Consider the following 15,560-nt stretch of genomic DNA (forward strand, 5'->3'; position numbering starts at 1 on the left):
TCTATAATCTGATCAAGGCAGTGATTATTCTGGCTCTAATGAGAAAATGATTCAACACACTGTCATTTTAATTTTTCCACTACATGGTTTGCAAGACAACAGTAACAGTTTGACAGCTAAACAGACCGTCAGACCTCCAGAAGTCACTCCAAAGAGATGCTAATCATTTTGATGGATGGTAGCATTATCTTAAGAAACAGAATTAAATTCCTACGGTTCTTCCCTGAAGGAACCAAGGAGCGTAATCTCTGAACAATCAGGCTCTTCATTGGCGCCCCTGAACTGACTGTGTTAGGAGAGGCCACAGCTTCCCACTTCTCTTTCTTGGGAAGAAATGCAGAGTGGTGTCAGAGGGATGCAGAGCGGTGGAAAGGGCTTTGCAGTCTCATTCAGGGTTATTCTGTGGTAGAGATAATGCTAGGGTCACCTTAGGATCTCTCTTCTGTTGATCCTGGGAGGGCAGTTCCCAGTCCATTTTGAAACCAAGTGATACGGTCGTAATTGAACTTTCCCAAGAAATTGTTCTTGAAAATGGAAAAAGAGACTGACTCGGAATATTCAGGAGACCTTTAACAGAAGGCCGGGAGCACTGTTCCAGCCTCTGGCCTGTGAGCCTAAAGAGAGCCCTGCCTGAGACCCACCCTGGAGGGGGCCCCACTTTGGCCCTCCCCAGCTCCACCTCCTCTCTGTGAGGTGAGTAGTTCAGAGCCAAAGGGATGTACCACCCAGAGCTGTGTTTTTCCTTCTCGACCTTATTTCAGATATAAGAATCCTGAATTTTCCACCCAGACAACTCTAGAAGACCAGGCCGGGAAGCCCTAAGGCAGGGCAGGGTCTGCCCCTACAATCTATTTTCTGGCACAAAACTCTAAGGAGCCTAACCTGGCCTACTAGGTTGCTAAAATGTTATATTTGTCAAGGAGAAGTATAGAGCATATTTTAACAGTTTATTGATGTGATTTAAATATCTATCCATATGGTTTGTGGGCCTCTGCTGGTCCTGCCTACCAGTTTGGGGGCAGGCCCGACGTTCCCTCTGAAAATGCCTCACTACAGTGAAGGCTGGTTATCTGTGCTTGCCAGGTGGTTTTTACGGCAAACCTAAGGCTTCAGCCTTTCTAAAAGAAGGTTTGTGAGTGGAGTTTATATAAAATAACTCACTTTGGTAAATAAAGGGTCTCATGGCCTGGGGTAGCCACCCACATTCACAGCAGGGTCCTCATCTCCTGCCCTTCCTTACCCCTGAACCAAGAAAGGCAGTGGACCACCCAGCTCCTCGCTGGTAGATTTCGTGGGGAGGGAAGGAGCCTGAGCCAAGTGGAGCCCGGAGGTCAGGATTTGTTACTCATAAATGGAGCAGCAGGGCATTTCCTGGGCTCTGAAGGGAGAGGTGAGGGCCCATGTTGCCATAACCTAAATCCCCTGCGGGACCTCAGTAAACAACACCCCTTCCTCTCTCTCCCTCCTTCTCTCCCCCTGCTGCCTCCCCACCCCACCCTCCTTGCCTTTACCCCCTCCCCCCATCTCCTCTCTCCTCGTCTGCAGTAAACCGGTCCCCTTCCCGCTGCAGTGGGTTGAACCGCTCGGAGTCTCCGAACCGGGAGCGCAGCGACTTTGGGGGGAGCAACACCCAGCTGTGCAGCAGCAGCAACAACCTCTACACACCCGACTACTCCGTCCACATCCTCAGCGACGTGCAGTTCGTGAAGGTAACTCCGCAGAGGACCTTCCCCTCACGCCCGCCCTACAGCCTTCTGTTCCCCGTTCCCAGAGAAGGCAGCGTGAACACCGAACCTCGGCTTTCCAAAGGCCCTGGTTTCAGGCAGTTTTTTTTTCCCCAGTCAGTTTTAAGGGTCAGACACGACTGAGCGACTTCACTTTCACTTTTCTCTTTCATGCATTGGAGAAGGAAATGGCAACCCACTCCAGTGTTCTTGCCTGGAGAATCCCAGGGACAGGGGAGCCTGGTGGGCTTCCGTCTATGGGGTCACACAGAGTCGGACACGACTGAAGTGACTTAGCAGCAGCAGCAGCAGTCAGTTTTATTCTGTTCATTATTTGTCACTATTATCGTTCCTTTGTTCATTTGAACCCTGGTTGTTCATGACCATCTCCCCATTTTTCATGTGGAGAAACTGAGGCAGGAAAAGATAGGGAATTAGCTTGCCTGAGAGTAGTTGCCAGCAGGACTGTTTCCTTTAGTTGCCCCATCATTGGCACAAGGTTGATTTGGTTTATTCAAGATAAATTTGCAGGGGATTAATAAACCAAGCATATAGTAGCGTATCCCTGGAGAACGAAATGGCAACCCACTCCAGTAGTCTTGTCTGGGAAATCCCATGGACAAAGGAGCCTGGCAGGCTATAGTCCATAGGGTCACAAAAGAGTTGGACACGACTTAGGGACTAAACAACAGCAACAATATAGTAGTGTATAGTGGCTTCCCTGGAGAAGGAAATGGCAACCCACTCCTGTGTTCTTGCCTGGAGAATCCCAGGGACAGGGGAGCCTGGTGGGCTTCCGTCTATGGGGTCACACAGAGTCGGACACGACTGAAGTGACTTAGCAGCAGCAGCAGCAGCAGCAGTGGGTGGCTTCCCAGGTGCCTCCAAGCATGCTCAGTGGTGTTCGACTCTTTGTGACCCCACGGAATCTAGTCCACCAGACTCTTCTTTCTGTGGGGATTCCCAGGCAAGAATACTGGAGTGGGTTGCCATTTCCTCCTCCAGGGGATCTTCCTGACCCAGGGATTAAACCCCGCATCTCCTGTATCTACTGCATTGGCAGGCAGATTCTTTACCACTGAGCCACCTGGGAATCCCAGCTATGATCTGACATATGTATAAGGTTTCACATATTATTATCTAGAAATCTAAAACACAATGCAGTCTCTTACGTTAACTGAAAATCTTTGTAGTAATTATCAACCACCTTGCCCTGTCACTGAGCTATTTGAAGAGAATCACTTTGCAAGTATGAGAGAGGCAGCAATGCTTATCACCTTGTAATTAAGGAAAGCTGTTTCTTCATACCCCTCATTGAGTTTAATATTAGACAAACATATTCTAAGATTTCCTCCTTTCTCTTGCTTTGATAGGTTTTATTTTGTTGGTTTTGTTTGCTAGCATTCCACAAATCATTACACACTTGGCCTGAGATCAGAAGGGAACCCATTTACCTGAGTCCAACCAAACACCCAAAGTGCTCACTTGGTGGCTGTCGTCCTGGTTGCAGGCCGGATGATGGTGTGCTGAATCACAAAGGTGGGAGAAGGTCCTTTCCTTCTGTTCAGAACACTCACTCTGAATAAATTTGAGGGTGGTGTGTGCTGACTGGCTTTCTGTGTTCCATGACTCTGTCCACACCCTGAACTAAAATACACATTGTTGATAAAAGTAACCATGGAGAGTTGCCAGCGGAGGGGCTGTACCTGTGGAGTGGGCTGGGGTAATGACTGTTGATGGCATGCTTTGTGCCATGCACTTTACGTCCTTGATCTGAATTATCCACTTAGTCCCACAAGCAACTTAAGAGGTAGGTACTCTGTCATCCCCACTCTATAGATGAAGTGGGAGCTTGTGGGGGGCTTCCCAGGTGGTCTTAGTGGTAAAGAACTCACCTGCCAATGCAGGAGACATAAGAGATGCCAGTTGGATCCCTGGGTCAGGACGATCCCCTGGAGATGGAAATGGCAACTCACTCCAGTATTCTTGCCTGGGAAATCCCGCAGATAGAGGAGCCAGGCAAGCTACAGTCCATGAGGTCACAAAGAGTCAGACACAACTGAAGTGACTCAGCACACACACACGTGGGAGTTTAAGGAGTATAAGGTCTCATAGCTGGGAAGTGGCAGAACCAAGCTGTAAGCTGCAAGATTAAGTCTCTCTGTCTCCAGAGTCCAAGTCCTTAAGTCACTGGGCTTTGAGAGAGTTCAGGGAAATCAGAGCTGATGGAGCCAGGGGAAAGTGCTTTAGTAACGAATCCAACAGTATGCATGGTATGTATGATTGTGGACACTTTAACTAGTCTATCGTGACAATGAGGTTGAACCTCAGAAAACCACAGCCCACGATTCTCCTCCCTCTTGCCTCCAGCCCTGAAGCCCTGTCATTGTAGACCGTCCTCAGAAGTGGGGTAGGAAAAAGTGGGAGGAGAGAAATTCTGCTGTGCCAACTCAGTGGTTGGTAGTACTGGGCACGTGGTTTGTGGGAAAAGAAATTGAATGTCATCATATGTGTCAGTGGCTCAACAGATATCTACTGACTACTTGCTCATGCTCAGCACTGTCTAGGCATCAACAAAATACTGTGGTCAACAAGACTGCAAGTTCCTGCTTTTCTAGAGCTTCCAGGCTCATAGGAGGAGAAAGGTGATAAACAAGTAACCACATCAGTAACCTAGGTTATTTAGGAGAGTGATGAAGGCTCTGAAGGAAATAAATTAGATCATGGGATAAATAGTGCCTGGGCAGAGTTGGCAAGGAGGCTGCTTTAGAAATGGTTATTAGAGCAGGCTGAGAAAAGGACATTTTTTGTTGGGACCTGGAAAGGGCCATGGAGAGAATGTTCAAGATAGAAATGACAGAGGCAGGAAAGAGTTTGGTGGTCCGAGGATATTTGGCCTGGCATGTTATGTGCAGACAGAGGCTGACGTGAGTTGGGAATAGAGTGTGGGTAGCAGTGTTACCTGGCATCTTTAGGCCAGAGCACAGGTTCTGGATTCTGTTTTAAGTGCATTGGGAATTTTTATTAAGTTCGTTTCTCAGGTCTTTCCACTTGTCTTAGTCTATTTTAGCTGTTACAACAATTATCATAGACTGGGCGACTCAGACCACAAACATTTATTTCTCACAGTTCGTGGAAGCTGGATCTCCAAGTTCAAGGTGCTGGTCAATCCAGGTGGTATCTGGTGAGAGTCCAGTTCATGGTTTGAAAATGGCTGCCCTCTCTGTATCCTCATGTGGTCGGAAGGAGCAGGGAGAGAGGGAGACAGAGGAAGCAGGCTTCCTTCTTATAAGGGCACCAGTCGCATTCATGAGGGCTCCCTGCTCATGACCTAACTGCCTCCAAGGCTCTACCTCCTAATGCCATCACCTTGGAAGTTAGAATTTCAGCATATGAGTTTTGGAGGAACACAAACATCCAGTCCGTAACACCATTTGTATCGTAAGTTGAGAAAATCCACATGAGGCTTTGGAGAGAAAAGTGAAGGAGATTTTGAGGCGTCATGTTTAATGAGCAACTGTGATAAGCCCAGAGTCTTCTGAAACATCTCTGGCAGTGCACAGCTTGGAGAGCACTTTTAGGAGATGGATTTGGCTATTCCTCAAAATGGAATGTGTTAGGATGAATACCCAACACTAAGTTTGTAAGGATTTTCCCAAAACTTACAATTGATCTCATATAGCTCATGTATCCACTCCTGAAAACAAATGGAACATTCTATAAAAAACAAGGAACATATAAGGAAAGTCTCTTTCCTGACAGTGAGCCAGTGGCGAGCTGAGAACTCCAAATCCGAGGTCAGTTCTCAGGTACAGGTGTTATCCTTTATCTCAGGCCAGAGGGCCTTGCTGGGACTGGGGCAGCAAGGCATCACTGCCCATGGTCCTTTTGTCTACCTAGATGTTTTGAAATTGAGAAAGCTACATGTCAGAAGTAGAAGTTTAGGGAAGGCTAGAAACCTAGTAAAGTATTATTCAGAAATCTCTTTCAACTTGTGGTTCAAGTCACTTAAAAACTTCAATTGCAATGGGTTGTTCTACAGAAGGGAACATTGTAAGATCAAGCTCTTGTTTAACATAAGGGTTTGATTTTTCTGTTTTGTTTTTTAATGTAAGTTGACATTTTTCTCCTGACTAAATGGACTTTTAGGGCCATGTTCAGGTTGCTCTTTTACTCACCACCTCAAACGCACCTTTTTTTTGTTAATACAAAGAGAGTTTTTGAGAAAACTCAGGGGTGATTTCCCCTGTGACTGGCTGCAGAGGCTTTTCCTGTCCAACAGACTAGGTTCTAGAACTGTTTATTAAGTCCAGGAGCAATTTGAGTTCAATATAAAATTAGAAAGAAAGGTATATCCAATATCCAGTGAGTATCTGGGAAAGGTATTAAAGCCATGATTGTGTCTGGGTGTGTTTATGTGTGTGTGTGTGTTTGCTCAGTTGCTTCAGTCATGTCCGACCTTTTGTGACCCTATGGACTGTAGCCCACCAGGTTTCTCTGACCATGGGATTATCCAAGCAAGAATATTGGAGTGGGTTGCATGCCATCCTCCAGGAGATCGACCAACCCAGGAATCAAACCCTCATCTCCTAAGTCTCCGGCAGCGCAAGCGGATTTTTTAACCACTGAGGCACCAGGGAAGCCCCAAAGCCATGATTAATAGGAGTTAATAAGTTATGAAGGTACCAAAGAATCTTTCAGAATTCTTTAATGTATTCCATAAATATTAATATCATCTTTAAATTAAGAACATTTGGCAGATGTTGTATAGTGAATTGTGTAACCATGGCCAAGATGCCCCATCACCATCTGGAGGCAGAATCTCTAAATTGCAAAATTGTGTTTTGAGGGATGAATTTCCATTGCTGTTTAGTCGCTAAGTTGTGTCCAATTCTTCTGCAACTCCACAGACTGTAGCCCGCCAGGCTCTACTGTCTATGGGATTTCCCAGGCAAGAATACTGGTGTGGGTTGCCATTTCCTTCTCCAAGGGATCTTCCTGACCTGGGATTGAACCCTCATCTCGAGCACTGGCAGGTGGATACTTTACCAATGAACTACCAGGGAAGCCCTTGAGGGATGAATAAACCACCTGAGAGTTGAAAATATAAGCAGAACATCATAAGAGGATTGGAAACATCACTCTGGCTGAAAGGTGAACTTCTGGACGCATTGACTGCTAAGTCAAATTGTCCCAAAGGGTACCCTTAACTCCTGTTAGTTTTGAGATCAACTGATCTCCATTTCTTTTGTAATTTAGAGGACACTTGAGTGGTCATGTATGGATGTGAGAGTTGGACTGTGAAGAAAGCTGAGCACCAAAGAATTGATGCTTTTGAACTGTGGTGCTGGAGAAGACTCTTGCGAGTCCCTTGGACTGCAAGGACATCCAACCAGTCCATCCTAAATGAGACCAGTCCTGGGTGTTCATTGGGAAGACTGATGCTGAGGCTGAAACTAATACTTTGGCCACCTCATGCGAAGAGTTGACTCATTGGAAAAGACCCTGATGCTGGGAGGGGTTGGAGGCAGGAGGAGAAGGGGACGACAGAGGATGAGATGGCTAGATAGCATCACCGACTCGATGCACATGAGTTTGGGTGAACTCCAGGAGGTGTTAATGGACAGGGAGGCCTGGTGTACTGTGATTCATGGGGTCGCAAAGAGTCGGACACAACTGAGTGACTGAACTGAACTGAGTTCTTAACTGGCTAGAGTAAAAGACAACTTGAACTCAAGCTATTGCTAAGAAATGGTAACTGCAGTAGTGAAGAGAGAATAAGAACATGGTGTCCTTTGAACAGTGGTTTCATTCTCTTGGTGCCAATCAGTAAGTATTTGGTAAGCAGTTAACGATGGTTCTAGGCACCATGAGGTGTACTCAAGAAATATAATTGGGGAAAAGAACCATAAGTCAAATGACAGTGACCAATGCAGGGTAGTATCTAATTGATTATGAAATCATGTGACACTTTATTTTAAGCACTGTGTTGGCTGGAGAAAGCACTGGAACTTTAAGAATTAGGAAAGAATAAAAGGCGAGTGAAGGCAAGGCCAAGAGGGAGAAGGAAGGAAGGGGTACGGAAGGCAAGTGAACATGGCGCACTCAGGGAATGTAAAAGAGGGGCTGAGCCGGACCAGTGATTCTATGCTGGCAAGCAGTGGGACACTGTGACCATGCAAGGCTGGATTGTCATAACTGGGCAAGCTGTTTAGTTGATCTGCTGGACTGTCAGTGTCTGATACAGAATCCAATGGCCATATGTGGCTGCTGAGCACATGAAATGTGGCTCATCCAAACTGAGGTTTGCTGGAATGTAAAATACATACTGGATTCAAAGACTTGATACAAAGAAGAATGTAAGATTCCTCATTAATTATTTTATATTGGGTACAATTTGAAGTGAAGCTATATTGGATATATTAAGTTAAATGAAATATATAAAATTAATTTCACCTGTTTGCGTTTACTTTTTTTAAAACGTGACAACTAGACAATTTTAAATTACCTATGCAGGGGTTTCTCTAGTAGTCCAGTGGTTAAGACTCTGCACTTCCAATGCAGGGGGCAAGGTTTCAATTCTTGGTCAGGCAGTTTAGATCCCACATGCTGCTCGGCCAAAAAACTTTTACCTATGTGATCTCACATTATATTTTTCTTGGATAGTACTGTGCTAGGTAGAAAAGGCTTCACAGGTGAACATGAGGAGGGAACTGACAAAAAGTGATGCTTGAATCTAGAAATGTAGCTGGGGAGATTTCCTGAATACATTTGGCTAGTGCCTTCCCAAATTTCTTTTAAGGTGACACTTTGACACAGATGGTAAAAAATCCACCTGCAATGCGGGAGACCTGGGTTCGATCCCTGGGTTGGGAAGATCCCTGGAGAAGGGAACAGGTACCCACTCCAGTATTCTGGCCTGGAGAATTTCATGGACAGACGAGCCTGGCAGGCAACAGTCCATGGAGTCGCAAAGAATCGGACACGACTGAGCAATTTTCATTTTCGTTGACGTTGTATTTGTTTGTGACTTTTCTAACTTAAAAGAGAAGCATTGTGAAAGCAAGGCTGTGAGATCCCTAGAGCAGGTAACCAAGGCATTGCCCAATGCCTTTGTCTTGAATAGGCAGTGTGTTTCACACCATAGTTTTTAGGCGAAGAATCATTTGGTCTTTAAAAGTGAAAAAGTGAAAGTGTTAGTCATTCAGTCATGTCCAACTCTTTGGGACCCCATGGACTATATGTAGCCCGCCAGGCTTCTCTGCCCATGGAATTCTCCAGGCATGGAATACTAGAGTGGGCAGCCATTCCCTTCTCCAGATCTTCCTGACCCAGGGATTGGTCTCAGGGCTCCTGCATTGCAGGCAGATTCTTTACCATCTGAGTCACCAGGGAACTAAACTGGACGCCAAATCTAAACTAACTAGTTAAAAGAACCCAAATAGAATAATATCAAGTGCTTTGTTGGGCTTACCAAGAGTCATTTAGGACATTTTCCTGTCGTTTAAGCCAGGAGAACCTTCAAGACTCCAAAGAAAGCTTCACCTTTAGAAACCCATGGTAACACTAAAAGACTGAGTTTTGATAATAACCTTGGCTCAGACTATGTGTCCTACTTCTCTTCAGTCATCTGATGCCTGCTGCTGCTGCTGCTAAGTCACTTCAGTCGTGTCCAACTCTGTGGACCCCATAGACGGCAGTCCACTAGGCTTCCCCGTTCCTGGGATTCTCCAGGCAAGAACAGTGGAGTGGGTTGTCATTTCCTTCTTCAATGCATGAAAGTGAAAAGTGAAAGTGAAGTTGCTCAGTCGTGTCCGACTCTTGGCGACCCCATGGACTGCAGCCTACCAGGCTCCCCTGTCCATGGGATTTTCCACGCAAGAGTACTGGAGTGGGTTGCCATTGCCTTCTCCCATCTGATGCCTATGGACCCCAAAAACAACATAGCAGTTTTGGAGGGACCTCCCCTAAAGTTTTGTGAAAGGCAGCCTAATGCAGCCAGGTGCGTTTACAATGTAGAGGTGAGCTCAGATGCTTTCCCCTGGACAGCAAGAGTAAAGGCCCTTTAAACTGAAATGCCCAGATTGCAAGGGCAGATCCTGCCCATTATCAGACCCTAGAGTTTCTCCTCAGAAAACTTGGAGTTCTACAGTCCCACCTCACCTTCCATCTCCCTGGCCCCTGAGAATGAATAGCACTTTCCCAAGCAGAATGCACATCTCAGGGCTGGAACTCTGAAGGCTTGCTTACTGTTAAACCTTAGGCAAATCCCCAACCTTTCTGAACTTCATTTCCTTATTTGTAAAATAGGCACCACAGGACTTCTCATGCTTACCCCCTTGCAGCCATGGTGCCCAAAGGAGATAACGCATTCCTGAGTGCTCTGTAAGCCGTAATGCACTGAGTGGATGGAAGGTTTTATTCTCATAGTCCAATGTCTGTCTGCAAAAGCAAACTCTTCTGCATAACATTAGCACTAGAGTCTTCACCAATGTCTGAAAATCGAATCATCAGTTCCATCTCTTTAGTATATTTGTAGCACTTCCAGTAATATATAGGATTTCCAAAAATAAATAACTCAATGATGTTTTAAGTAAAAAGTTGAGATTACAAGCCAATTTGGTGCAAATACTATCAGGAATGAGTTTGTTACTACAAATAAATTTGTGCGCTTCCTGTCATAAAAGGAAAAAAAGGAAGCCTAGTGTATATTTGAGTCCTCATTCAATGTAAGGAAGTATACAATCCATCTACAGAAAGGAGCGTCTTCCTGGCAGTACTTTCTGGAAGGATTATGATTATGGAAGGCATTAGAAAAAACAGTAGTAATAAATTGACTTCATCTGTGGTTTTGCCAAAGTTTACGTTCTTCATATGGAGGTTTCTTATTTCAGCCTCTATACAAGTTGGAGATCTTGTTCTTGCTGAGTCCCCATTGACTGCCCTTTAGGAATAGGGCCCTTGGCAACAACATATGCCCGTGTTTTAAACCTCTCCGTGGGCAACCACCTGCTAACTGAAGGGCCTTCCATTCTCTCATGGGTCTCAGGAGAAGGTTTCTCCAGGTGTAAGAGTCCAGAGCCAATAAAAATGAACAGAAGAACGGTGGTGGCAAAGGGGTTCCCTCTTGGCAAAGGTTCCAAAGCACCTTAGTGGGGGTGCTTCTGAACTCAGGAAGGTGAGCCAGGTCCAGAGAGGGCTCTGCCCAACTTCTGAACCTCGACCCACCTCTGCCTCCATCTTCCAGATCACACGGCAGCAGTACCAGAACGCGCTCACTGCCTGCCACATGGAGAGCTCACCCCAGTCCCCCGACATGGAGGCCTCCACGACCCGGGGCACACCCCAGACTCCCAAGGATGACCCTGCTGCCACCCTCCTGAGCCACCGGAGCAGCCTGCCGTGTAAGCCGGTTGGGAGGTGATGAGCCAAGCAGCTCCTCGGCCCCGCCTCCCTCCTCGGCCCCGCCTCCCTCCTCGGCCCCGCCTCCCTCCTCGGCCCCGCCTCCCTCCTCGGCCCCGCCTCCCTCCTCGGCCCCGCCTCCCTCCTCGGCCCCGCCTCCCTCCTCGGCCCCACCCGGAGCTGCAGGCTTGTCCTCAGGGGGCCCCAGGTCTCCTCCAGAGCAGAGAGGTGACACACTTACTGTCCTCCCCAGGCAGCCGCTCAGATGGGCTGAGAAGCCCCGGCGAGGTCGTGTACCTGAGGATGGAAGAGATGGCCTTCACCCAGGAGGAAATGACCGACTTTGAGGAGCAGAGCACGCAACAGCTCTCACTGTCTCCTGCCGCTCTGCCCGCTAGAGCAGGTCAGGGAGGGAAACTGAGTCCCGTGGGAGTAAAAGGGAAATGGGTCAAGGCCATTGAGTCCTGGTATGGCCCCAGGTGAGCCAGGTGAGGGAAGTCTGGGACCATAGCCCCCACGTAAAACTCCCCACCTCCTTATGCTGCCAGGGAAGGAACACTAAGGCTTACTGTGCACCTCCCAGGCATCAGATCCGCGGTAGTTTATTCTCAGAACACTGTTAGCTAGGTTTCCACCTGGATTCTGACCCTGGCTTCCCCATTTAGGAGTTCGGCAACTTTAGACAAGTTACTCTAACCTAAGACTCGGTTCCCTTAGCTTAATAGATATCTTTCCTCATGTTTGTTGTTTTTTAGTCGCTCAGTCATGTCTGACGTTTTTGCGTCCCCGTGGACTGTAGCCTACCAGGCTCCTCTGACCATGGTGTTTCCTAGGCAAGAATACTGGAGTGAGTTGCCATTTCCTTTTCCAGGGGAACTTCCTGACCCAGAACCAAACTCACATCACCTGCATTAGCAGACGGGTACTTTACCACTGAGCATCCAAGGAAACCCATTCTTCCTTATGTTAATAGATAAAAATCACGGTGGCTACTTCATGAAGTAACTTTGAGCAGAAATGAAATAACATTTATAGGAGGGTGCATCACAGTACTGGTACCGTGCTCCCTAAATATTAGGAAGTTATTATTAGGCCTAATTAATAGATTAGGAAGGACTTCCCTGGTGGCTTAGACAGTATAGAATCCGCCTGCAATGCAGGAGTCCTGGGTTAAATCCCTGGGTTGGGAAGATCGCCTGAAGGAGGGCATGACAATCCACTCCAATATTCTTACCTGGAGCATCCCCGTGTACTGAGGAGCCTGGCAGGTTACAGTCCTTGGGGTTGCAAAGAGTGGGACACGAATGAGCAATTGAGCTCATAGATTAGGAAACGGAGGTCAGCCTTTGCTCTTACTGGCAGGGCTCTTCCCTTTCTTTGAGCCCCTGAGACTAGCCGTAATCTGTAGAATCTGTCCTGATCTCTGAGATCATAGCACCTCCCACGGAGACACTGAATACTGCTGTCTTGACTGCAGTGTTGCTCCAAGCTCCCAGCGTCCCACCAGTCCTGAGATCCTTCTACACTTGCTTCATCAAGCTAATCATCTCCATGTATTCTGCCACCCGCTACACCAACGACCCCAAGGCCAGCACCCATCCTGCCTCCTGACCAGCCCCAGTCCACAAGTCTGAGATCCCTCAGGTCCAGAGCAGTGACCTGACAAGTGCTCATAGACTTTTGAAGTCAGTGAGACAACATGTTTGAACTTGTGGATAACTCAGAAAATCTTATGCATAGTCACAATTCCAGGAGCTGAATTTAGAATGATGGTTTTTCTCCTGTGCACACTGATTTTAATAGCTAACACATGTAGCAATAAGTTAAATCAAAGGAATGAGAATAGAGGAGATGGGCCAGTCTTTGGAGATTATTCCAGTCCATCCTCCTCGTATGACACATGAGGGCCTACGCCTGGAGAAGGGAAATGACTTGCCCAGTCCACCACACCATTTGCCTCCCCAATGAGATTCAGAGGCATTGGTGGTCAGGGACTGGGTCCCTTTCCAGCTCTCAGATCTGGCACTTCTCTGAATCCCCCCTGGGTTTGGTGGAAGAAGAGAGCACATGAGCTTAGTTGTTATCGAGCCCTGTGATTTTCCAGGGTCCATGCCAAGAGAGGAAGGTGAAGGTGACACCCAACCCATCCACCAAGGTGCTTCTTATCTGGCAGATACTGAATGGAAATGCTCATGTTCTCATCTCTGTCTGACCTAACAGTGCTTGGAGAGTTGGATTCCTGCTCCTCTTCTCTTGTTTCTTAGTTCCTTTTGTGGCCCCAAAAAGCCTCTTGCTAAGTAATTAGAGCCTTTGTCTTCCTGGATATTCCTTATGTGTTGCAGCCATCACTGTCTTGGCTCTGGTTTTGAGCTTTCACCTGCCAAGGAACATTGACAAAAAACACTCTACCTGGATCCCTGGGTGTTCAGGTGGAAAGGCTTGTGTTCGTTCTTCTTTTCTTTGTCTCAGCATCAGATAGTGAATGTTGTCATATCAACCTGGACACAGAGACCAGCCCCTGCAGCAGTGACTTAGAGGAAACCATGGGCAAGAAGTTGCTGAGAACCTTGAGTGAGTACTTCTTTACCAGGATGAAAGCCACCCACCAGCTGGTTAGTACAAAAAACATGCTAGGATCTTACTCCTGAAGCAGAAACCATTGACTCCTTTTGGGAACCCAAATGAGGTACAATTGCGGAACCTGTAATGGGGTTTGGGCAGGTACTGCACCCTTGATAGTTTGGGCATCTGCCCCATTCAGTGGGTAGTTGTCTAAGGCAGGAGTCTGTAAACCATGGCCACAGATCAAATCCTGACTTCCTCCCCTGCCCATTCCTATAAAAAAATAAGGAGGCTTCCCTGCCCGTGGCTCAGACAGTAAAGAATCTGCCTGCAATGTGGGAGACCTGGGTTTGATCCCTGGGTTGGGAAGATCCCCTGGAGAAGGGAATGGCAACCCACTCCAGTATTCTTGCCTAGAGAATTCCCTGGACAGAAGAGCCTGGCGGGCTACCATCCACAGGGTCGCAAAGAGTCAGACACGACTGAGCGACTTACACTTTCACTTTATTGGATCATAGAACCTACTAGTCTTTGATGGCCACAGTGGCAGAGTTGAGTGGTTGCAACAGGAACCAAATGACCTGCAAAACCTAAAATACTTACAATCTGGTCTTTTAAAGAAAATTTGTGTTCAGGAAACTCAATAAAAAGGAGAGCAATATCCTCTGTGGAAAGAAGTCCATGGCAGGGAGAACAAGGTGAAAAATACTCCTTTCTAAAAACAATGGAGCTGGGAACAGAGTACCCTTCCACCCCCACATACCCCTGTGCAGAAGAGAGGTTGCCTCTGATCTAGAGAGTGTAGGTCCCTGGGAATGGCTCCCAGCTATACCCACCACCTCTGCCTCAGGGACATCAAAGTCCATGAGACCAGTCTTCTCTCTGAGGGTGTCTGGCAACCATTTGAGCTGGGGATGAGGAGGCATGCTCCTGGGACACTGTGTGGGCTTCGCTTGATCCCGTCCAGGAAATCTCCAATCCATTGGCACTAGTCTGGACGTGTGGCTTTTTGGAGATGTCATCTCAGGTGGAAGGTGCATTCTAATCCTTCAAGATGTGCATATGCTGATATTAGCACCTGGAGACAATGCAGACTACTGCCAAACTATCGAGGGCTTTGTCCCCATTCCTGCTTCTGTTTTGAAGAGCACTTGGGCCCCCGAGAGAGTACTCATGTTCTCCCAGCCTTACAGATTGACCCTTAGAAAATGTGTTTTTCAGGTGGTCGGAAAAGGAAGAGGTCACCAGATGGAGAGAGAACCTCTGAGGAGAACTCCAACTTAACGCCTCTCATCACTTGACAGGGCTGTCGGCGTCCACTGGGGGCGTGAGATTCCAGAGCTCTGGGGAGAACCCATTCTCCCTTCGTCTGCTTCTCCCCGAGGCCTCCCACTGGTGACAGAGCGTACTGCTTTCTTTACCACCTCTTCACCCCCAGCCGTCAGCGTGGCAGATTTTCTTTCATCGCCTCCAGTTTGACTCAGAGCCTTGCGGTGGCAGTGACGGAAGGAGGTGCCTCAGTGGAACATGCTAGAAATGATCTCGTCCGCAGCACTGTCTGGGACTGCAGGAAAAATGACCCCAGGCTGACAATGCCACTCTAGGACCCCTGATGCACTTCCTGTTCCTTGGTGTCCCTTGGCACCATATTTCATGCTTCCCTTAGGTCAAAAGGTGCCACTGGCAGGTGAGAACAAAGGAGGCTGGGGCAGCAGGTAAGAGGCTTAGTTCGGGAGATGCACCAAGAATTTCTTCAGAACATTAGGGCAGCGGGACTCGGTCATGCTGCCATGTGACGTTACAGGACAGAAAACTGTTGGTGACCAGTTTCCTGTTAGAAGAGGGTTCCAGCAGCCTGGGAGATGTGTCTCA

The 15,560-nt window shown here is 47.5% G+C and overlaps 1 protein-coding gene across 2 annotated transcripts in view; it reads left to right on the forward strand.

Annotated features, from left to right (window-relative positions):
• The window catches only part of CNNM1 (cyclin and CBS domain divalent metal cation transport mediator 1), a 65,849-nt gene extending 50,860 nt beyond the window's left edge, over window positions 1-14,989 (forward strand). For both annotated transcript variants that reach the window (XM_055425929.2, XM_088842517.1), the window contains 5 exons: window positions 1,546-1,709; window positions 10,972-11,128; window positions 11,380-11,529; window positions 13,596-13,697; window positions 14,910-14,989. In XM_055425929.2, the coding sequence (XP_055281904.1) occupies window positions 1,546-1,709; window positions 10,972-11,128; window positions 11,380-11,529; window positions 13,596-13,697; window positions 14,910-14,989 (653 nt within the window). The remainder of the gene's footprint in view (window positions 1-1,545; window positions 1,710-10,971; window positions 11,129-11,379; window positions 11,530-13,595; window positions 13,698-14,909) is intronic.
• Window positions 14,990-15,560: the final 571 nt, after the last annotated feature.

Source organism: Moschus berezovskii, chromosome 12, assembly GCF_049115385.1.
Source record: "Moschus berezovskii isolate FMDL1 chromosome 12, NW_MosBer_1.0, whole genome shotgun sequence".
NCBI lineage: Eukaryota > Metazoa > Chordata > Mammalia > Artiodactyla > Moschidae > Moschus > Moschus berezovskii.